This window comes from Gallinula chloropus (assembly GCF_964237585.1).
Source record: "Gallinula chloropus genome assembly, chromosome: 7".
In the NCBI taxonomy this organism is placed as follows: Eukaryota; Metazoa; Chordata; class Aves; order Gruiformes; family Rallidae; genus Gallinula; species Gallinula chloropus.
The window spans coordinates 18,722,275-18,746,823 of NC_140092.1; the positions used below are offsets into that span (position 1 = coordinate 18,722,275).

At 36.1% G+C, this 24,549-nt stretch overlaps 1 protein-coding gene across 1 annotated transcript in view; it reads left to right on the forward strand.

Annotated features, from left to right (window-relative positions):
* The window catches only part of CEP135 (centrosomal protein 135), a gene marked incomplete at both ends in the record, with an annotated part of 29,724 nt that extends 5,699 nt beyond the window's left edge, over nt 1-24,025 (forward strand). Inside the window, 19 exons of the mRNA XM_084266811.1 lie at nt 112-240; nt 1,699-1,914; nt 2,469-2,534; nt 3,562-3,712; nt 4,626-4,819; nt 5,244-5,387; nt 5,910-6,053; nt 7,502-7,579; nt 7,742-7,893; nt 10,353-10,468; nt 10,538-10,692; nt 11,167-11,222; nt 12,243-12,411; nt 15,693-15,803; nt 17,333-17,518; nt 18,446-18,655; nt 19,613-19,815; nt 23,332-23,436; nt 23,875-24,025. Coding sequence (XP_084122937.1) covers nt 112-240; nt 1,699-1,914; nt 2,469-2,534; nt 3,562-3,712; nt 4,626-4,819; nt 5,244-5,387; nt 5,910-6,053; nt 7,502-7,579; nt 7,742-7,893; nt 10,353-10,468; nt 10,538-10,692; nt 11,167-11,222; nt 12,243-12,411; nt 15,693-15,803; nt 17,333-17,518; nt 18,446-18,655; nt 19,613-19,815; nt 23,332-23,436; nt 23,875-24,025 — 2,736 coding nt within the window. The remainder of the gene's footprint in view (nt 1-111; nt 241-1,698; nt 1,915-2,468; nt 2,535-3,561; nt 3,713-4,625; nt 4,820-5,243; nt 5,388-5,909; nt 6,054-7,501; nt 7,580-7,741; nt 7,894-10,352; nt 10,469-10,537; nt 10,693-11,166; nt 11,223-12,242; nt 12,412-15,692; nt 15,804-17,332; nt 17,519-18,445; nt 18,656-19,612; nt 19,816-23,331; nt 23,437-23,874) is intronic.
* Nucleotides 24,026-24,549: the final 524 nt, after the last annotated feature.

The window sequence follows — 24,549 nt, forward strand, 5'->3', positions numbered from 1 at the left end:
CATTATTATGGGTATATATTTTTAATTAATATTACATAGATGTTTATTTGAACAAAGATTTTATTATATGGCATAGAAAATACCAGAGAATTTTTTTTTTCCCCCTCAAAGGTTGAGCTGAGAGACAAAGAAATAGAGCGCCTGGTGCTGGCATTGGATGGTGGGCGTTCTCACGAGGTTCTCTCTCTAGAATCAAGAAATAAGAGCAATGAGAAGCTTATCGCCCATTTGAATTTGCAGGTAATATATCCATTACTGTTGTTTAGTCAACACTAGAAATACTAGCAATCAAAAATCCCCAAACCCACAAAGCTACTAGTTCATAAAAAATGACTATTAGATATAAAATCAATCAATTTAACTTGCTTTGTATTTTTAGTAGTGATTCTTGCCTAAGGAATTTTTATTTCTTGTTCGAAAAGTCTATTACAATGGTTTTGTTAAATAATTTGCTGAACTCCCATATGTACATAGTAATGTTAATCTAAGAGTATTTAAAAAATTTGTGTGATACACTTCTTTTCACCAAGCTTGAAAATATGTATTTTCTTTTAATTCTACCTACCCCCCCATTCATTTATGTTTTAGGAACTAGCAGTCGTCTGTGTACTTATGATAAGAAGTAGTCCTGCAGATAATCTCACCAGATAGTGGAGAATCCTCCTAATTGGATTCAAATGGCTCCCAACTTTACTCCAACATAGACCTGCAAGGAAAGGATAATCTTAGGATAAAGATGTTTGTGTTTACTGTGCATATTTGCATGCATTCAATATTGGTCTCAGAATGAGGATTTAAAATAAAAAAAACCCACCAATGAAGACAGGCTGGAGTGTAGTTCCTATAACACCCATCTCTGCATTTACACCTTCAATTCTTTGTTTTTTCCAACTCAGGTAGATGTTTTGCATAGTGACTGTGCATCGTGTACAGTGGCATGAGAGGCATGTTCTAGAGGTTTTTAGCTTAGGTTCAGTGCTGCAAAAAATACAGGTTGAGCTATGATTTGGAAGCAGTACAACTGTGTTCACTAGTCCTGAATTAGGAGTCATGCTGAACAGAAATTGTTCAGAGAGTGAGCCAAGACATGCATAATGCTGGTTGTGGGCCATCAAGACTATTTACTCAGGCTCAGTGCCAATATACCACTCTTATTTTCTCACAATAAATGGGAGGATATCTCCGTGTAATAGTATTCATGACTATGAGAGGGCTGGGGCTTGCCTCTGTGTCTGCAGTAATACTTCTTTCTGGACTTCTGAGGAAAGTTTGAGGGCTGGACCCGGTGATCTCTTGAGGTCCTTTCCAACCCCTACAATTCTGTCAATCTGTGAAAGTTGTCTTTCATATCTTATGAAATTTAAGGAAAAACTGAGTACACTGGGTCTACCAGACTGTTGCACAGGACTGGTTTCTATACAGATCTCTGATTTTCAGTAATTTGTTCTTACAATAAACCTCATGTTTTGGAAACTATAGAACAGTGTAGCAATGAATTCCTTCAACTTGCACCTTTATAAAATATTTTATTCATGCTGATAAACATGAAGTTCTAAAAATAGAAAATCTTGCCATTTTTAACAGGGTGTCTCTTTTCTACTATGGATGTAGAGACACCATATTTCAGAAGATTAAGAAGAACTTTAGCTAAGTAGTTTAACAAGAGTTAATAATGTTTTAATGAAAAATATCTTTCAGGTTGAATATCTTCAGCAAACAAAGAAGGAACTTGAAAATCGCATTCAAGACCTTTTGGACACTAAACAAAATGTGACTAGTGAGGTGGTGCATTTAAGCAATAAAAATGAAGAACTGTGTCAAGAACTGAATGAAATAGACCACTTGGCTCAGCAATTGGAAAGACACAAGGAAATTGTGCTTGAGACTGCAGATAAGGAAATAGGAGAAGCAAAGGTAATCACTAATGTGTTAGAGCATGAAGGGTCAGCTCAGACCCTAGATGGCTTTATGTCTCTTAATTGCAGCAGGTGACCTATTGTCTTGAGAAGGATTAAAAAGATTATTTTTTTTCCCAATTTACTCAGTATTATACAGAACTTCTTACTAGAAGATGATTAATCCTAGCAATTTTGTGTCTATTAGGTGAGATGAGTTTAGTTAAGAGGTAATCTGTTGTCTTCTCCTAGCTTACTAGGAAATAAAATTCTGTAATAGTTAAAACTATTGATAAGTAATAGGTATTTGCATCACTATTGCCTGTGTTTGGAGGTTTTTTTCTATGAGGAATCATGCAATGGTTTATTTAACTGTGCTCCAGCAGATGTACTCCACAATTTTTTTTGTGCTTTCATTTTTCATAGGAGCCTTATTGCTTAAAATTTGGCATGTTACAGGGAACTTTTATACTTTATTTCTTACAAAAAGTGTCTGTTTCCTTAAGGTTTTGTAAAAACTGTTGTCATTTTGAATATGTTACTGTTAACATTTAGGTTAATTTTGGTTCATAGAAAGAAATTGAAAGAAACCACTGTGAAATACAGGATCTTGAAGAAACAATAACAAAGCTTAAATCAGTAAGTAAAAATATATTTGGTTCTTGTTTGTAGCATCTTTGCCATACTGTCATCCACATGATTCAGTTATTATAAAAATTAGCAATCTAACAATTAAGAGAATATTATAGTAGCCCAGAACTCTTATTATAATACATTACTGATTAATAAATGGAAGAGCTAAAGAAGCTGCATCATTTTGTTGCAAAAATGAAGCGAAATAAACCTCTGTAGACAGGATGGTTGACAAATGTCCCTATTGTACATTTTCTTATTTCTTCTGTCTGAAGTTGTAATTTCCATGACATAATCATTTTTACCACAAACGAGTTACCACTTAATGGAGGATTTTCTTGATTTAGAAATTACTTCATCTCTTAATCAGCATGTGAATAATGATGCGATATATGGCTCAGTCAGAAACAAAGCATAGTAGCCCAGATGAAAACCATCAGTATTATGAATTCCTCAAAGACCAATCTCTTTCCACCATATAGCGAGTTGTGTGTTAGTCGAGTACAGTGTTTTGTTTTAATATTTCTGATGAACTTGAAAATACAGATATATTTCAATATATACCAATACAAAAATATTTCCTGTTCAGGGCACCATATTATAGGAAAGGCACACCAATTAGCATTTGATTAACTGCAGGGTTGGGTTGACTGAGATGCAGTATTGTCATTGTATTTTAATACCAACAGTGTTACAAAATGCCATTAAAATTATTTCTTGCTTAAGTTACTACTTTTTTCATGTTTGTATCCCACTGTCCTTCTGGTTAGTTTCTTAAAAAGATTAAACAAGAGTTAATCTTACTTTGTTTTGTTACTGATTGCAAACTGTGTCCAAAGCAATGTTTACTTTGATGTAATAAAAAGTAGTATAAAAACAATTATGGCCTTTAACAAATGTTAAAGCATAAAACCACCAGGATAAATAGAAGTAAACAGTGTTAAATATTGGAAGCTTAAGAAAATGTTAAATATTTTTTTCCAAATGTCTCTATTGGCACTTCTAATTTTTGTTATGATACTTGTTACTTCAGGAGTTGTGCTCATGTCGTAGGGAGAACGAGCGACTGAGTGAAGAACTCTTTGAAAAAGCAGATGATAAAGAGAATCTTGAACTGTTGTTAAAGCAGCTTGAACAAGAAAAACAAAGGCTGACAGAAAAAACAGAGAACTTAGAAATAAAAGGTAAAAGTTAATAATACCAGAAGATTTGATATATGTAAATTAAAAGAAGACTTTAGGTCTTCAGTCAGAATTGAAGTGAAAACTTCTGTCACAAACCCAAGTTTTCATTCTGTATGTGAGAACTGAAAGTTGTATTTTACTGTGATCAAACCCAGTATTCTAATACTAATAGTAGGACAGTTTCATACAAGATTTTTTTGTTCAAACTGCTTTTTATTTTCCCCCCATTTTTTTGAATCAGTGAATTGATACTCTGTTTCTTGAGAGCTTCAGCTAGTTGGATCTTGAAAATCTCCAGAGATGGAGATACCACAACATATGTAAGCAACCCATACCAACATTTGCTTATCCTCAGGGTAAAAATGGTTTCCCCTGTATTGCTTGTAATTGCTTGTAGCAATTAATGACCACTGTTCCTTGTTTACCTGCTGTGTACCTCTGTGAAGAAACTGGCTCCATGTTGTCTGTAACACCTTCTTGGTATTGTCAGTCTGCTCTTGAGCCCCCAGCAATTCTCCAAGCTGAACAAGCCCAGCTCCCTGAGCCAGTCCCCACAAGGCAACTATTCCGCACCCTAGCCAGCTTGAAGGGCCTCCCCTGGCCTCACTTATCAACATGTTTTTTGTACTAGGGGGAGCAAAACTGAACACAGTATTGCAAATGGGATCTGGTAGACGCTAAGTGAAGGCAAATAATCATCTCCCCTAGCCTGTGTCTCTGCTGATACAGCCCAATATGCTGATAGACCTCTCACTACTCATGTTTAGCCTAGTGTCAGCCAGGACTCCTACATCCTTTCCTGAAGATTTGCTGCCCGCATGGTTGCTGGGAGTTAGTCCCTCCCAAATGCAAATGTCTTTGTGGAAATTCATGAGGTTCCTATATATATTTATTCTTATTTATTTTTCTGCAGAACGAGAACTTGTCCTAGAACTGGAAAGAATGAGATTAGAATATGGCATAGCCCTAGGAGACAAATCCCCATCTCGTCTAGATGCATTTGTAAAGACTTTAGAAGATGACAGAGATTATTATAAGCAAGAATTAGAATATCTTCAGAAAATGATAAGACGAAGGCCTAGCCCAAGCCGTAAGACTTCTGAGAAGGTGAGGTTCTTGCTGTGAAGAAAAGCTGAAAAATTAATGGAAATACTGTAGAACTATTTAAGGAGCTATCAAATGTATTTTCAAAGTCAGTAGCAGTAAATGTCTGTAGTAATATTTTTAATTACATTCTTAACATAGAAAATATACTGAGAAACTCCAGTGAACTTGCATTTTATTTTCCTATTCAAATTTTATGGTAGCATATTAATTATTGATCAGTTTATTTTAAATAAATATAAATAGATGATAAACAGAAAATCATTGAAATCTTATAGTTATCTATTTTGCTTTTTCTCCTTAACAGTTGGTTCTTATTGTTTAAATTGTACCACCCATTCCAGTAGTATGAGTTCTTTCTTTTTGTTATTTATACAAATATTTTAATTAGTATATTTTAACATAAATCTTATTGATCACTTTTCAGAGTGAAGATCTTCGATTGGTCACCAGAGAGAGAGATGAGCTGCGGTCCATGTTAGACAGGTTTGAAAAACACATGATAGAAATTCAGTCTAATGTCAAGTTACTGACTACAGAAAGAGACAGATTAAATGTTCTTTATGAACAGGTAAGAAGAGGTAGTTTATCATTGACATTGAACTAACTGATGAATAGTTGTACTGTTGCTTATCTAAAATGAAAACACTTCTCTGTAATGGAGTACAATCAAGAATAAGAAAATAGATACCTATTTCAATTACTCGTTGACAAAATTATGTATTCCAAAGTTAGTGTATTACCTTCAAAGTCATCATAACTTAACTGCACTGGCATTCAGAAATGAGAAAGATCAGGGGGAAAAAAATCAGTAGAATGCCTGAGAAAGCTGGATAAGGATACAGGCTAGAAAGCAAGAATGAAGTAGTAATTAACTGTTAAGAAGACAGAGTGAAGTTAGTCTATACTTGGAACAGTAAAAGGATGATGAGTATGTTGGCCATTGTGACTTAGGGAATATAAGGAATCTTTATCTAGGGAAAAATAAGACTATAGTAGCACTTGTAACAGCGTCATTGAAAATTTTTTTTTTTAGTCTATACACTGTATTAATTGCAATTCACATGTCCTAACGAACAATAATATTTTAAAGTCTCAGGATGAATTGAACAGCATGAGAAGAGAAGCAAAACATAGTCTAGTTTCTCAAAGTCACATGGAAGAAGGAAGAGACTTTGCACTGACTGATTTTAGAAGACTAATCGCGGAAAAAGAAAGCCTCAGAGAAAAATTAAAGGTGAGCTTTTATAGCTTCCTTGCTTACAGTGAGGTGGCATATGCAATAATGCTGTGTTTGTGTCTGGCTGTTGTCAGTTCCTCTTTTCAATAACTTTTGAACTTAATTGATTCCAAACTCACTTGAGGGAGCTCAATGAATTGTCTGAATTATCCTTTTAAACTCAGTCCCTAGGTGGGGATGGGGGAGAGGAACATGCTTTCAATGTCTGAGGGCAAGCATCTCATTGCTTTGTGTGAAGAACATACATATAAAGCCCCAGCCATGGAAAGTTTTTCAGTATATGCACTACTTGGAAGATGCTGCTGTGTCACATGTGGTTCTCATGCCACAAACCAGGGACTTCATATAGTTTTTCATGTTAACTAATCTTTAGTTATTTTTTTACAGCAGAGTATATTTTAAATAGCATATAACTGAACCGTCAAACATAAATTCATGGCGATCCAAATTTCATTATTTTTAACCTTAATTAAAATTTGTTAATGCTGTAATTTTCCTGACACACTGACCTTTTGATGTCTGGTATTAATGTCTTATTTGGTTGTAGCTAAGAGGATATGATTTCAGGGGGATTTCCCTGACTTCTTTATTAGGTTGTTAATATAATATCTATGGTTTTTTTTTAAACGCCCTGAAAATTCAGAGATTTAAAATCATCTTCATGAATTGATCCAAAGACAACATATGTCAGACTGATACAATGTGTATTTCAATAGTCTGATTTACTGCCACAAAAATGGAGAACTTCAGTGTATCTGAATGCAGTGGCAGTAAGTCTGAGCTCTTTGCTTTTGAAGCATGTGCATGCAGTGGAAGAGATGTTCTTCCAGCTCTATACTTTCTTCTTGTAGGTGGCTACCAATATTTTGTACGCGTGCCACTTTAAAATACTTGCACAAAAGCACTTACCTCAAAAACACTGATCTCAGGCATTTCTGGGAATTTTAAGAGTTTAAGGATTTCACTGCACTTGTGAGCAGAATTCAGAGAACAGACAAATAATTTAATAAAACTTTACTGGAAAAAGATTAGTTGTCTTTGTTATCTGTCTTACATATGGATGATAATTTCATAAATGAATTTCAAACTGTTTAAGACACTAAGCTACGCCTGATTGTAACCTTTCAGATTGCTCTGTAGCTCAGTAATCCTTCTATAACAACTCACAAATATTAATTTGCTTGGGACTACATATAAATAAATGCTTTCTTTAAAAAAACCCAAAAAACCCAAACAACCAAAAATCAAAACCAAACTAGCGATGTTATTTTGAACTGCAGCAGTGTACTTTCAGCTAATACAGAGTAGTTTTATGCAAGAACTTCACATTTGATCATTCATCCAAGAATATAGAGCAGTGTTTTCTTAAACATTAAGCTTAAATTTTTATGATTAAATCTAAAGTTGTGTATCTTATTACATAACATTCTGTATTTCTGTCTCAGATTCAGCAAGAGGCAGCTACCCTTGAAAAATCAAAGATGCAGCATGATATTTCAGAACTGAAGAATAATATTCAAGGAGTAAGTGCATTTTTAGAAAGTAAGCTTTTATTCTAAAGTAGAATAGACTAGTCAAGCAATTAGTTTTCTTACTAGCTGTTGTCACTTAAATTTGTTTAAAAGCTAAATTGTGATAGCTTTCTACAATAATAACATGCTTGGTTTTTTTTTTTTGAATTGTAGATTGAGATGGAAAGGTGTGAACTAAAGACTACAGTCTCTCTTCTGAAAGAAAGAATAAACTCTTTGGAAAATGAATCAAAACTGAAGTCCGCTAAACTTGCCCAGACATCTGATGATTCTTCTCGATTTAAAGCTGAGATTTGCTCACTTCAGTAAGTATAAGGCAAAATGTGTTCTTTCACAAATGCTCATGTAATGTTGTTTGTTCTATGCTGGTACAGCAGATTTGAGTTCTTGGGAAAGACCATAAAATATTTTCAAAATCACTTGGTACTTTTTTTGTCTTAAGGAGAATTAAATGCAAATTAGCAAAGTGCTGTGGTGCCTTTCCACAGCAACGGGGCTTAGTTGATGGCCAGATATGCTGAGAATTTTTATTGGCTAATTGTGAATGAAAATTTTCTCCTCCTAGAATTGTTTCCTCTAACAAGCATGTTCTCTACGTAAGTATGTAGCAGAACAGAAAATTTCTAAAAGTATTTCCAGGTGCTGTTTGTTAAAAAGAAGAAAGATGCCTTTGTGTACTGCAGCTGTAGGACCAAACTGTGCCAGCTTAACAGAGCTCACAGTAATATTTGAAAATTTTATGCCAAGCATTAGGCATTGATATTCCACAGTTGAGTGGTTCGTGGAGAGGCATTCTGGAATGGCATTTTACTTGAGCTGTTTTTCTTGTGTCGCACTCTTTCATATGCTAATACTATCACACACACTTCAGTTTTGAGAGTTGACATCTTATGACAGTCTGTGGGGGTTTGACCAACTTGCTCAGGACTGGAGGATCGAGTATACCCAGGTATTTTTAAGGCCTATCTAAGCTTGCAGCATCGTTGCTGCACTTCCCCGTTGCTTTTTTCCCCCTAGGTCACTCTGATACATTTTGCTAAGCAAAACAACTTTGTAGGTAGATAGTTGCATGTATCTTTCAGGCATTTCTTAAAAGTAAGATCAGAACTTTAGCTATCAGTTTGGTTACTTCTTTAAATGTGATGTGACAGATCATCACTGCTGTGAGCTCTGCATATCAAAGTCTTTATAAAGTAAAGAGTCAAAAGGTACCAGTAACAAGAGTTACATGATGAAGGTAACAGAAATCAGAGAAAATCAACTCTTCAGGTTACCCTTGTCTCCCCAGTCCCCATCCTTTGGGCCCTCAACTCAAAAGCAGTGACGGCCAATGAGGCAAAAAAGTAGAGAACCTCAGCCTTTTCCTCATCGGTTGTCACCAGTTCTCCATTGTTGCTCAGCATGGGGGGTATGCTTTCTTTAGCCTTCCTTTTCTGGTTCATGTACCTGTAGAAGCCCTTCTTGTTTTTCTTGGCATCCTGTGCCAAGTTCAGCTCCAAGCACGCCTTGGCCTTCCTGACCTCATTGTCCCTACACAGACGGGCAACATCCCTGTACTTTTCCCAGGATACCTGTCCCCACTTCCAATGCCTGTATAGTTACATTTTGCCTTTTAGTTTGACCAGCAGTCCTGACTCAGCTGTGCTGGCCTCTTGCCTCCCTTGCCTGACTTCTTACACCTGGCGATCGAGAGCTCTTGCACTTTGTTGAACATGTCCTTAAAGATCTGCCAGCTCTGTTCCACCCCTTTTTCTTTGAGGACCGTTTCCCAGGGAGTCCTGTTGATTAGCTCCTTGAAGAGCTGGAAGTCAGCTTTCCTGAAGTTCAGGGTCCTGACTATACTTCTCATTTGGTTCATATGCCTTAGGACAGTGAACCACACCAGTGCATGATCACTGCAGCCCAGGCTGCCTCTGATTTTGATATCCCTCATGAGCTCACTTGCATTGGTGATCATCAGGTCCAATATCACTTCCCATTGATTAGGGCTGTCTATTTCCTGCCTCAGGAAATTGTCCTCTAGGCACTCCAGGAATCTCTTTGATTGCCTACAGCTTGCCATACTACTTTTCCAACGGATGTCAGGGTGGTTGAAATCCCCCAGCAGGATGATAGCCTGGCAGCTCGATGCCTTCTGGAGCTGGAGCAAGAAGGCTTCATCAATATGTTCCCCTTGATCAGGCAGCCTGTAGTAGATCCCAACCACAAGGCTTCCCTTGTTGCATTCCCAAATTATTACCTGTAAGTTTTCAACCTGCTCGTGACTATTCTTTAGGGATATCTCTTCACATTCTGTACATTTCTTAATATAGAGGGCAATGCCTCCACCCCTCCTTGTCTCTCCCTTGTAACTATCAATAGCCACACTCCAGTCACAGGATTCATTCCACCAAGTTTCTATATTGGCCCCTATGTAGTAGCGTAGTGGCTTCCAGGTCCTCCTGTTTGTTGCCCATGCTGCTGCATGCGTTTGTGTAGAAGCATTTCAGCTGGGCCATTGGCCATGTCACCTTCTTAGAGGGTCCAGAGCAACCAAGTGGTATTGACCTCAGCAACCCTTAAGAGCCTGCTCTCTCTCTCCTAGGGAAGGAGTGAGAGGATGGCTTAGTATGACACGACTCTGTGCTTCTGATTGGTATGACAAAAATGTATCATGAGGTTACACTGGAACTGTTCCAGCACTTCAGGTGGCTTAAAAGCCATAAGTTGATGACCCTGAATAGGTCACAAACTTCTTTCATCTGTCTACTGATTTTTTTCCCAGGCTCTTAAATGACCAACTCCAGAGGTCTGTTGAAGATTTACAGCACCGACTGTCCCTCAAAAAGGATGAACTGCAGTCAGCCCAAGAAGAAATTGTAAAGCTAGAGGAGAAAATAGGTAATCGCTAGTTATTTTTATGTTGCTTCCTATTTTTAAAATAGAAAGTACTTACTCTTTTATTTATAGATAGGTTAAACCAGAGGAGCACGTCACAGGATGAAGCAGTCAATGTGCTTAGAAGTACTATTACTATTTTGGACAAAGAAAAGGACAGTCTTCAAGAAACTGTAGATGAAAAAACAGAAAGAATTGCGTGCTTAGATGACAACTTAGCTAACAAGGTATGTGCAATAAAAGTCCTACTTTGCAGGTCACCTGGGGATGTTTAAAGCAGTTACATTTTAGGGAGACATTTTGCCTTGATGTCAAAGCCAGTGCAGAGCTCAAGGCATCACATAAGCATGTTTGGACCTAATCACTACAAAGATTCCTTTGCCAACTCAATAGCATTTTAATTATGATTGCTAGAGTATTCCCTAAACACTCTGAGCAAATAAAGACATATTTTTTGCATTTTGCAGTTGGAGCTTTTTATTGAGATAGAACATAAATATTGAGATGTATGTCTTTTTTGATGACAGTCCTTTCTCAGTAGCGAAAAGAAGCTAGGAAATGTTAATATGCAAAGATGCAGTTATTGGTGAAGGGTTACAAAAAGGTTAAAATGTAAAGTTCTTTAACTCGAAGTATCCTGTTATGTCACAATATAATAATAATGCAACTTTTGCTTTTGCCTTTTTTTTTTCTTTCTTCAGGAAAAAACAATTGCTCATTTACGTCTAACACTCTCTGAGCTGGAGTCCTCAACAGAGTAAGTAAAGATTAGGATGCCTTCATCAGAGTTTTTACTTTCGTGATTTTAAAGTGAAAGTAGATGTCTATTTTAGTTATTTTTAGCAAAATTGAGTTAATTCTGTTTAAGTCAACTAAAAGTGTACTGTGTAAGGAAATATATACACAACTTCTGAAGAGACTTCCTCTGCGATTATATTGCAGGCTGCTAAAATACTGTTAAGATAGCCATTAACAATTGTTTGTATTCATTTTCCTAAATCAATAACGTTCCTTAATTCTTGGCTAAGAAGTAGCTTTTTAGTATTCTGGGTACAGTATTAGATTGACCCAGGTAAAACTCAGAGCTGAATTCTTAATTGTGGCCAAGCTAATTCTTTCAGCTTAAACCAATAGTACAGTTTTAATTAAAATATATTTGAGTAGTTTCTGGCTGGGCTTCATCTTATCTTTCTTTCTTGCCTCCTTTTAAGCATGACTTTTAAAACTGTAGCTTTGTAAAATAAGATATTTAAAGGCCAATATGTAAACTTCTGAAGACCAGTGTAACTGAACATTTGGTATCTGTGGCAAAGAACTAATGCAAAAGTTTACTCAGATTCGCACATATTTATATTTCTATTTTTTTTGTTTAATCTCTTTTTTTACTCTTCTGATTGTTGTCTTTCAAGTTTAAGCTCTCTGTCTTCTTCCTTTATGGTTTACAAAATATGCTATGGCTAACATACTGTAACCACTACCAAACACAGATGTATTTGTAATTGCTCTTTCCATAAGAAGATACATTTTACCAGATACATCTTCAAAGTTGAAGAATAATTCCACTTTGTTTGTGCCTATTGAAATTTTACATCCTTACCTTATGTTTGTTTAGACTCAGTTTGTTGGCTTTCAGAAAGAATTTTACCTTGCTAAAAAAAAAATCACCCAGAAAAACCCCAAAACCAAAATATTTGCATTTCCAAAATCTGTGTCTGATTGTTTTGAGCAGTATGTGATATAGTATACAAAGGGACAACTTAAGATTTTCACTTGATAGCCAGATGAAGGACATGCTGAGCAACAGAGACCGTGAGATATCTAGTTTACATCGCGAACTTGACACGTCCCAAGTAGAGCTTGCAGAAACAGGAAGAGTGAAGGAAATGGCTCTGAAAGAAAACAGACGATTACAAGATGACCTTGCTACAATGGCCAGAGAAAACCAGGTATGAAGACAGTACCTAGTACTGAAATGTTTAAACTATTCGTTGCTTGCTTACATCTAATGGTACATCAAAACTGCTATGCCCTCAATTTTGATTTTGTATAATTCATTATTAGTATGTCTTGAGTACTGGGCTATTAAAAATGACTGAGCAGAAATTGTAAAAGGAATTACTTCAGATGCATAAATGTAGTCAGTACAGTGGGGGAGAAATAGACAAGCTGTCAGTTTACTCCCCAGATTGAAAAAGAAATCTAAATAAAATAAATCTAGGACACAATTGCTCATTTTATAATGGAATTATGTTAAAAGGTTATATCACTTGGTAGTCAGTATTTAATTGGTAGAATTGTGAAACAAAGGTTATTGAGAGAGCAAGAAACCACAAAAGCAAATACCATGTCATTAGTCAGGTGAAAGGGAGAGGGAGCAGATTGCTACCATGTCTGGATTCGATCTGATGAACAGTAATTGTTAGTTTAATCTATTTAGTTTCCACTGAGGCATTGGATGTATTGAGGTATGGCACATTTTGAGATTAGAATGTTTTGGAATTTAGATTTGAATGTTGGTGTTCTCTGAGCCTTGGTTAATGGTGGCTGTAAAGAGGTTCTGGCAGGTTTCTAATTTGCAAAGTTAGCTCCTATTCATGTGCATTGCTCTGCAGGGACTTCGCTTTCACTGATGAATTGGGAAAGGTTAAAGTTGTGTGAGGAGCTGTAAGAGGGCTTAAAAGCTACAAGAAAGAGGGATTGAAGAAAACTTATTTTTAAGGTATGGTAGTCCTGAATAGTATGAATTTGTTTCCTGATTTCAGGAATGGATAGGGATGCACAGTCAATGGGAATAGGAGGGGTTCCCTTTCCATTGTGTCAAGGTTGTGTGGGGTTTTTAGATGGTGAATTCAAAGGTTCCATGTGTTTCCCTGGAGACATGTTCTTAAAGGATTGTATTTGCATTGGTAAGGTAGGTGTCATGGTGAGGTGATATCTTAGCGTTCAGCTTTATACTGTAGCTTTTTTAAATGCAGGTTTTGGAGATTCAGTTCAGGTACTTAGGGTTTTATATTGTATATTTTTATTTATATTAGTTTTAAATGATTTTGTCTGTCCTTAGCGCTCTGGTAGTTTAGAACCATAATGCTAACAGCTAGCCAGTCAGTAGCTTCAGGCCAAAAGTAGGTGGGAAGTGGGTTATGATTGCCCAGTGGACTCTGAGTTGTTTGCAGTGTGTTTATGGTCAGCCTTCCATTGGGAGGTATATAGTCCCTCTCAACTGCTGATGGCTAAAAATATTTCCCTGTATGGTGTGCTATAAAGGTGTGACTTTAGATTGCATCAGTTACAGAATCAAAGTTGGAATAAAATGTTCAATGCCTTGGGGAATTACCTATTTCTGTATGGTAGAATTGAATGTTTTTATTGAAAGATTAAGGTGTAATTTAATATTTTATTGAAAGATGAACTATCTCAAGTTGATGGTGTAAGATAACTATTTCTGTCTTGCAAAGTTTTCATTTAAGAGATTCAGTGAATTGAACTGTTTGATTATCTCTATTACTATTTTTGTGGCATCTTCATCTTGATGTTCACCAGGGGTTAGCAAGTTAAACCAACCACTGATGTGTAAGGCTTATTCTCTGAAGACTGTAGAGGGCTTTAAAATGAAATAGTATATGTCCATTTGAACTTTCTCCAATCATCATTGCTCCATCTCCTCTTCCTTGGAATTGTCTGGGTCTGGGATCCATGGCTTAGAGAGTCTGAAGTGCATTCAGTCTTCTTAATCCCTCACATACTTTGAGGAATAATGAGTTGGTTTTGTGCACCAGCTGGTTATGCTGACTAAATGTCTCCCTGCTCCAAGTGCATGGCATGGATGTCCCTGAACATCCGTGTGGGTATGGACAATATATAACTAAAATGTGCAGTGTCTATAGGGTAAGTAATGGGGTTTTTTTAAATCGGGCTGAACATGAGAAATGCTCCATAGAGAAAACATGAATGTGATTTAAGGTGCTAGCCCAGAATTTTCTTGCAACTCATTATGTTCATAGAATCATAGAATGGTCTGGGTTGGAAGGGACCCCAAGGATCATAGAGTTCTAACCCCCCTGCCACAGGCAAGGCCACCAACCTCCAGGCCTGGATCTACATTCAGTTTTTGTATAGCAAATACAACTATTGCAACTCATCATGAGACTCAAATGCCTTGTACAATTCTGATGCTGAGATACAGCTGTTTGTTTGAAATCACTGTAAATGGCAACAGTAAAACTAATCAGAACCTTGCTAGCTAAGCCATTTATTTTAATTCCCCTCAGTCATCCCATCTGAGTCTGAAGCTAGAAAGTACAATGTAGCAAGATGTTTTAAGTGATGTAGAACCCTGAATAGTTCTTGAAAAACCTGTGGTACGATAGATAGATATGTGTGGGCGTATTATTGAAATTAGAGATGCCATTCACAGGTTTCTAATAAGATGAAAAGTTAAATATTATCACAATGGGATGACTAAAGCTTTCGCAGTGTGCTTGGGAAGGCTACCACAGAGACAGGCAGACTGATTGCAGCTTATGCTAAATAAGGCACACAGTAAGAAGACGGCCGCTAATGAATATTAATATACCACCAAAAAAAAAAAAGAAGAGAAAGAGCTCAGGCAACATCCTCTATTTCCCCTACATTTGATAGTGGAGATAGAAGGTGTTACTTGCCTTTTGGGCTCTCTGGGCTAGAGAGCTCAGAAGGTGAATGCTGAACCTGAGAAGGCCAGAGTTAACAGTTCCAACATCTCAAACACATGGTGTATTTTGATGTCTAAGCTATGAGCTTAATGATGCATTTAGTTATTTTTATATTGCAATTCTACTTAAAAATAAATGCTATTTTGTTATAAAGTTGCCTTTCTTAGTGACACAAAACCTTCCTTCGCTCCGCGATAGTGAATCTTAAAGCTAGAAAAATCCCAGCTCCCAAACATCTGTGTGCTTAAAATTTCCAGAGATCAGTAGGGTGAGTCATCAGGGAAGCTGCAGATTTTGTGAACTGGTATGATACTCATTGTTTTCTGTGATTATTCTTGCCTGAAAAATTCTCTGGTGTATCTAAGGTGATAGGGGATATTTCTGAACCCTATAAATCCCAAAGGGCTTTGACTAAATTACTTTAGAACAGAATAAAATCTAGGGCATATGCAATTACTGTGATTTAGTTTGATACAGTAATGTATTGTGATCAGTTTACTCTAATGCACTGTCTTGCCTTTATATAATCTCTTTAGGCTATCAGTACTGAACTTGAAGATGCAATACGTGAAAAGGAAGAAATGAAAACCAGGGTTCATAATTATATAACTGAAGTTTCCAGATTTGAGGCCTTGATGGCTTCGAAGGTAAAAATGTAATCCTTAGGCAGTCATTGTTTTCAATAAAACCATTGGGTTTAGAGTGGAACACGTTCTCATTAGGATATAACAAATAAATTAAGAAATGTATGCTCTGGGTCCTGCTCTCCCTGCCTATCCAAGTTCCTCCTTTTATTTCTTTTTTCTTTTATTCCTTTGCAGTGTTTCAAACTACTAGTGAATTCATATAAAATTCTGTTAGATCTGAGCCATTGTTAAAGTCTGGCACATCACAGTTTCCTTGTTTGTGTTTCAGTTGGCCATAACACTGGTGAATGATAAAACATGTTTGAATGTTGTTTTGCTTTTTGAGTTTTGACAAGGCAACTACTACTAATTCATGATTGTAGGGAATAAACAGCTTATATGATATTTTTTCATATTTTACACCTTGTAAAAAGATAATTTTTACATGTAGTTGTGCAGGAAAGTGTAAAGAGTAGCACATTGGAATAATTTGTCTACGAATTCAGATTTTTTTCTGTACTGACAAGACAGTTCTCTTATGACATGTGTGTTATCCTGATAACTGGATTCAAAAGTTTGGCATGTATTAATTAAAACTGCTAATAATTTCAAACAAATAGAATTTATGTCAAAATCACATGAACTGAATAGCACAGGATCAGTTTCTGGACTTTGACTTGCAAGTCCAGATGAATATATGTAAACTCAACCACTTTTTTTCAGTAGAAACTGAAGCATAGAGGAAAAAAATGAAGGTCAGTAGTATGTTAGCTTAGAACTCTCATTTTAAAGCACTTGAAGTTTACTTTTAAATAATTCTAAAATATATCATGTCTCTAGAGTACTTCAGCTGCAAATGTGGCCCTATCTTTGGCAAATGAGAATCCAGTTAAAGTCAGGTAACAAGAAGCTGTAGAATATACAGTCAGTTGCCAGTTATAAAAGGTTGGTTTCAAGGAATTCGTCTAGTATCACATCCAGATGTTGCCTGTGGGGCAAAGGATTTACTTTTCTGCTGTGTTGACATGCTTAATGATAAGTTTCTGTTTCCTGATGCACCACCTCATGGTGTCTTCACCTTCCAAGGTCTGCAGAAAACCCAGAAGGTATTTCAAAACCAGCAGCCTTCCTTATGAGATAAATCTGATTCGTACTAGCAACGTGCTTATCCCTCTGTGCATTACATAAACAGGAAGAAGGTGATGGAACTAAATAAAGAGGAGAAATTAATCACTGCTTTGTAATATACACCTGTAATTGGGCCAAATTAAAATTCACCAAGTGTTACTACCACCATATAACTTGTAAGCAGCAAAGCTTGCAGTTTTGTATTTTTATGGTAGACTGCTTATGTGTGTATGCCAGAACAGCCTTTCTGCTATAATATAAATGTATGTAAGAGAGCAGTAAGTAAAAGAGCTGAAAAAGGACTCCAGCTGGAATTTCTTGGAAAGGGTAACACTCAGATCAGTACATGGAGTAAGCACAAAATAAGATCAAGCAACATGATGGTATATTGATATTGCAGAGTGATTTACTGTTTCATCTAGGAAAAAGAAAACCAAGAATTGCTAGAGAAGTTCCGAATGCTCCATATGCAAGCTGAAGACTGGGAAATGAAGGCTCATCAAGCTGAAGGAGAAAGCAGCTCAATACGACTTGAACTCCTTTCTGTAGATACAAATAGAAGACATCTTCAAGAGAGAGTTGAACTTCTGGAAAAAGAGATCCAAGGGGTAATAGCATATACGATGAAATTCTGTCAAGGAAGTGGGATACATTCAAGTGGATTTTTTTTTTTAATAAAGTCAGCATACTAGTTAATGCTTTGATGGAAAATAATTTCTATATGTGAATGTTTCAGATGTAGACACTGAGTATTTCAAACAGTAACTGGTTGTGGTTAGATGTGCTCTCTTCCTCACTTCCTTGCTTTCCCAGAATTAGAATCTGGTGTATATTTTAATACTTTTAGATCTCTTCTGTTGAGTGATCACTCCTGTTATATCATCTCTATAGGAACCTTTTTTTTTTTGGTTGCTTCAAAATATTTGCATTTAGGTTTATAAGTATTTTGTAAGCTTAGTTCTTGCTTTTCTTTGAAGCTTTGAATTAATTACTCGAAGCATTTGTGGAAGGAGTAAAGGTAAAAATCTGGTGGTAGTAGTAGTCCAAATCCAGAATCAGGATACCATATACCAAAACCTAGACCAATAGCATCGAAAATATTGAGTTTTGTGTTTTAGGAGCAGTAACTTCATGAAGATCAAAAGTCTTGGAGCATAATAGTTGTGGATTGACTGTGTTTTATCACATGCTTTTAATTAAGCAAAAAAACGTTAGAGATTTTCATATTGTAAGTGGAGTAAAATAATGGATTTTGTTTTAGATGTTCTAAGCTTTTAATTCTCTTCTGAAGCTGGAATCCAGTCTCATTCCATTCTTGCATAGTACTTGCATAATTCTTCAGAATGGTGATTAAAAATTGCAGGGGTGTTTTATTATTGTTAGCTGTGATTTGGGGAGAGGAATGCAATACAAAGTCAACTTTATAGGGAAAGTTAATTTTGAAGGAAAAAGAAAGTATTTTAAAAAGCCTCTTATCCAACAGAGTACTGTTAACATTTAACACTGAAGGAGTATCCATATTTGTCTTTGTTTAGCATATTGCTGCACATCAAGCTTATGAATCTCAGATCTCCTCCATTACAAAAAATATGTCCAAATTGGAAGAGGATATTAAACGTGAAAATCAGGATAAGTCCTCTCTGTTGGCAGACCTGGCTTCTGTGAGGGAACTCTGCGTGAAACTTGAGTCTAACAAAGAACTTCTGTCTCGGCAACTGACATCCAAAAGCATGGATTATGAAAGGGTAAGCAACAAAGGCAAATATAATTTGCTACAATAAAATATCTTTGCTTTTAATTGGCTTTTGGAGAAAAGAATAAAAATTACTTCTGGGAGTAAGGTAAACTAATTTACGTCACTACTTTTGCATGTATAAATTCTAAATTTTGCCATATACAGGTCTGTATCTGTGGTTTTAATGCAAAAAGAGGGTGTTTGTTTCATTCGTTATCACTACAAAATATGGCAACAGTATTTTTTGCTATGCCACAGAGACAAATAATATTTAGTTTTATGTACTGGTTTTTAATTTACTCTAATTTTCAACTTCTATGAAAATTGAATAGTGCACTTATTTAAATATTAAAGACTTTTCCCTTATGGAGTTTTTCAATTAAACTGAAATTTAGATTCAGCTGTAGTTCATTAAATATTTTGAAATAGCTTAAACAGTTCTAAATATCCATAACTTCTGGATTTTTTTCTTTGCTGCTGATTGTTGTGTCTTTACTTAATGACTTGGACGGGCTTTCTGTTTACTGTAATATTCAAGACCTTGAGAACAGTGCTTCTCTTCCCCACAGAATTTGTTTGTACTCATAGAACTAATGAGGAAAACAAGCATTCCTACATTTTCAGGAAAAGCTGAGAAGCTAATTGCGACCTAACCTATCTGAATAGAATGAAGTATAGTAAACAGTGGTTTTGTGCTTGTGCAAAAGCCTACTGCAGTTAAAAGGCAATTACTGTTCCCGGATACTTACTTGTAATACAGCTCCCACTAGAACATTTGACAGATGTCCAGCCTGAATAGTTTTCATCTAAGTATAGTTTCAAATAATTGTAGACATTAATTTGTTTTATGAGGTCAGTTTCCTATTAATTTTTATGAATATTCCAATCATTTCACTTTTAATAACAACTCTTCATGAAAGAGAACTCTTAAGTGTTTGTAAACCAGTGTATTAAATTTGTGCCCTAGGTTCTAGGTGAATTAGAAGATATAAAATCAGAAGTAGAGCTGCTGAAAAAGCAGTTATCCAGTGAGAGACTTACAGTTCAGAATCTTGAAACATTGCTGGCTACTAGTAGAGACAAAGAATTTCAGAGCCATTTAACATCCCGTGAGAAAGATTCCGAAATTCAGCTGTTGAAAGACAAGCTAACACTCGCTGAGAGCAAACTGTAAGTCTTAACAAGTCTGTCTTATGTGTTTTTTTCTGTGTGACAGCACTTCTTCGCAGTCAAATTCTTGATGGACAGTATGCCTGAGCAGATTGTTAGGGCAATGTCTTCTGAGCTTTTGTGGTATTGTTTAGTTAAAATTTCTTTACTGATCTTTCATATTGCTTGCTTTAATCAGCACTCTGTTGGGCTTAAACAAGATTTCTAAAGGAAGCCTACTCTAAAACAAAGGAACACCCTACTAAGTTTTCAGACTCTTGGGAATAAACACTTCGTTTCTCTCTGGATTAGTCCCCAGTCTGACTGCAGAGTTTGCTTCCCTTTCTCTGCTGGTAGTGACTTTCTCACATCAGTCAGGCGCAGAAGGAGGTACCTTTCCTGAAGTTCACTTGTGTGATAGGACTCTGCCATCTTTTCAGTGCCAACACTAAACCGCTTTTTTTCTGAGCCTCTTAGGACATAAGTATGTAATGGTGAGGTAGCTGATCTGGTGCAGATACTATTCCCACTACAGACCAGCCAACTCATGGCAACTTGTGAATTTTTGTAGCTATTGAGTACATCTATAAATGTATGTGTGGATTGCAGTATGATTGGGGTATTTAACCTTTGCATCAGAGTGTATCAATTCTCAAAATATGTAGCTGCTCATCTCACAGGTTTTGATTTTCTTCCCAGCTTCAGGAAGAAATCTAATTCAACTCTGCTTTTTAAGCAAAACATCATAATTTTATTTGGCTTTGAAAAGTTTAATTAAGACAACACAAATTTCTTTAGTCTTGAACTGTGTTTTATGGGAAACTATTTTGAAGACTTAACTCCTTTAGAACAAAGTGGACACATGAAGTGTCTCAAAGCAAATCAAAAGTAAAATTTTAACATAGGTGTCCAGCTCACAGAAAGTACTAAGTGGATTAAATCTGTGGTAAATGTGAATTGGTTACCTACTGAGAATGCCTGTTGTTCTTATTTGGATTGAAGTAAGACTCATAATAAATAATGACATCATAGCTCTTTAAAAGTACTTTTGCTACTATTAAGTTTTAAGGGAAAAGTCCTGTGTCATGTAGTATCCTTTGAAATATAAACAGAACTGAACCTGACATCTACACTACACTACACATGGCCTGCATTTTCTATTTATAGCTGACTACAACTTCTTATGCTGTGCCTCTGCCTAGAGTAGAAACACTTTACAGAAGAAAGCCTAATCTGTTTGGAACAGTGAAGTTAAGGGGAGGATATTTTGTGTATATGAAATTCATGCACAAGAGAAATGGGGGATTAAAAAATTTTCTTCAGGATATGAAGCAGGGAATTTGAAGTTTCCATGACATTTGCAATCGTGACATAGTAATTCTCCTGGGGATACATTGTCCAGTGACTGTAGTGGTATCTCTGCATTCAGGAGCAAGAAGGAGGAGTAGCAGCTGAATGTAGATGGTGGTGAAGAGGGAAGTCAAAGTAGACTTTCATAAGAAGGAAAACGAATACACCCAGTTAGGAAACAGAGAGGTAGGGAAAGAAATGAAATGCATGAAAGGTAAAAGGACAGATAACGCTTCCGGATGAGGTACAGAATATAGCATACTTGAACAGTTAAAAGCTGTCTGTAACTCAGTGACACAAATATGCAAGAAAAGTGCTTTTGGTTGACTTACATAAAGGCTACAACTTACCACTGATGATGGTCCACCTCAAGTAGCAGTGATCTCAATGAATCTGTAGATGACAATGCTGTTAATGGCCCCTGTGCAAGTTGTTGCTTCATGTTTTAAATTATTAAGTTTTGTTTAGTAGTTTAGTTTCATTGGGGAGAAAAAAAATAGTTGCATACAAAGAACAAAAACTATGAAATGTCCTGACTATGAAATTAAATGTGAAAGTTACAACAAAAAAAAAAAAAAGGAAAGAAGACTTTCATTTAACTTTAATTTAGCTTCTTTGTGTACAAACATCATAAATGTTTAAATAACTTTGTAGTAATGTTTTCACATGTGTTGTTCTGCACACATTGTAGGGTTCCTCGTTTGTTGTAAATGTTAGTACTTGCACTGTTAATAGAATGGGATATTGAAAGAAGCAGGAGAATGTTCTCTGGAGGGATAGTGGCTATTCTGTTGAATTGCTTTCCTCTCTTACGTAAAGGTTCTGCTAGGCAAGTGTTCAGGGGTGAGAACTACTTGTATATACCTAATAAACATAATTTTATTACGATTACTGTGGGTTCCAAATGAAAATATTTATTAATTCTTGAGTTATTTACTTCATTATCTATATTTTATTTAAATGACATTGACCCAGAATAACCTCAGAACTCACAAAACTGTTTGCTTTCTCTTTTTATTTCACAATAATTATATTGGGTCCTGAATTCTTATCTCCATCCTGAAAGCATATGCCTGTCTCTGAAGGACTTAGAATAAGATATCATCGAGACCTCTTGTCTTCTTCATCTGTTCTCAACATGCTGGATCAAGATACCATTCTAGGAATGTTACTGATGAATAGAGAACGCAGGAAAAGATACTCTACGGTTCTTTTTGGATCAAATCTCTTGAGTAGTTTGCATCTTCCTGGAGTCAGAGACCAGTGAATGCCAGACAGGAAGTTTGTGATTGAGCTAGGAGGGGAACTTGGTTTTCAGAGTTCCAGTCCAGTGCTTTAGCAATAAACTGATACGTCTTTTGCTTCTCCAGAAGTGACTTTTGAGCACTCCATTTTGGCTTTGAAGACTCTACAGAATAACATAGCTGTCTAAATTCTTGTTTAGACAACTTACTTTGCACTCAATAATTATTTTCTTTCTTGCTTTATAATGCAATTAATGATGTTTTGCAACCAAGCATTAAGTCGTCCGAGCTGGTTATTTGCTGAGAAGTATATTTAATTATGTTACATATAGTTTTCAAGACTGCTTTTCAGTTTGATTCTTGCGATTGAAACATTGAGCCCAAACACCAAGGGTGCAGTTGACAAGGTTTCAGTCTCTGGGTTTTGCTGGTCTGAGCTTACAAGGATGCAGCTTTTACTTAGAGTTGATTCAGTTGTGTTCATTGCCAACCAGACAGCTCCAGCCTACTTGATAAAATTTTTACTGAAGCCATATCTGTTATGTTTGTATTTTTTGTGGATAATTACTGCTTATTCCTCTTTTTTTAAGTGTACACAGACAATCTTGCATTGTGACAGAGTAAATCAATAAATTAATGATTTAATTATTTTGTCTGAATTTTGAAATATCTCTGTTTACTTTCTCTGGAAAAGAGCATGATACATTGTAGTAAGGATGTAGTGAGGAGCTTGCCAGCTTCTCACTTGTTTCTCAGTTTAGGTTCATCCAGAAACATTCTGTTGCGTTCGCTTGGTTTTCACTGTCTCTAATTTGTCTTTGATTCGGTCTGTGGGAAACAACACATTCAGCGTCTGTTTTTGTTTTATCTTGCTCTAATTTGTCTAAGCTCCTAGCTGACAGTGTTCAAAGAAAACTTTGTTGATTCTCATGACTTTTTTTAGAAGCAGCTATAATAGAGAGGTTCCCATACTTCGAAGTAAAGCTGCACAGCTACAGACTGACTGTGATGTTTTAAAAAGGCAACTGACAACGGAACGGTTTGAACGGTAAGACGCTTTTTTTTCACTGAGGAGACTCCTCATATTCCTCCTTTCTCACTTTTGAAACTTGATTTTTTCAGTAGTGAGGAACTTCTTTGGAACATTGTGCTCCTATTGTCATATGAAATCTAATATGCCCACATCGAAACTGCTTAATTAAAAAAGAGGAAAAAAATCCTTATACAGCTTCTGAATTCCCTTGTAAATTTTGTGAGCTTACCATTGCATAGAAAAAAAACCCCAAAGAAAACCTTCTAATGAAAAAAAGGAGAAAGTTGAGTGACATTATGGGCGGGTTGTGTGTGTGGAAAATAAGGGCCTTGCAAAGTACTTCCAAGAATCACCAAGTGAAAATAGGGAGATAAAAAAGTTCCATTTTCTTCCTTTAACGTCCAACCTGCAGTACCTAGATGTTATGTAACTGAAATTACTGTCTGTTGGTAGTGAGCGTGCAATTCAGGAAATGCGCCGCCATGGTCTCTCTACGTCATCGTTACGTGCTTCACCTCCCCTCAGCTCGACATTAAGGTCTCCCTCACACTCTCCGGAGCGTCCCATTGTAAGGACACCTGATCAAGCAGCAGCTGAAAAGTAAGCGGTTTGATTGTAGCAGATTGTTTCTGTTTGAGATAACTTTAAACTTTTTCTAAATGATACTTTTTGAGTTATATGCAGTTCTTATACGTTCTGAGTTGTTCTAAGTTCTTCTTTTGATGACTCTCCTACTATAAAATATTAATTGGAAATAATAGATGTGACGTGCTCTCCATAGCAATATATAATATAGTGGATTTTCATTCCTGTTTTCATTAATGGTCTTGTGCCAGCTGACAGCTTCCAAATATAACACCTGGTTATTATTACCATTAACTATATCCAAATATATACTGCCAATTTATTGTTGTTAATAGTTATCTCTGAACAACAAATGGTTCTTAAGAGAAATGCCATGAAATTCTCTCAAGCATTGCAATGAAGGAAAGACTCCATAAGAGACAGTCCAACTAAAACGCGTTTGAACCCTACACATTAAGTGAAACTGTCTTCAAAATAAATGCATAAAAATAATTAATGAACTTTTCGTCATTAATGCTTTGAAAGCTATGAATTTCTAAGATC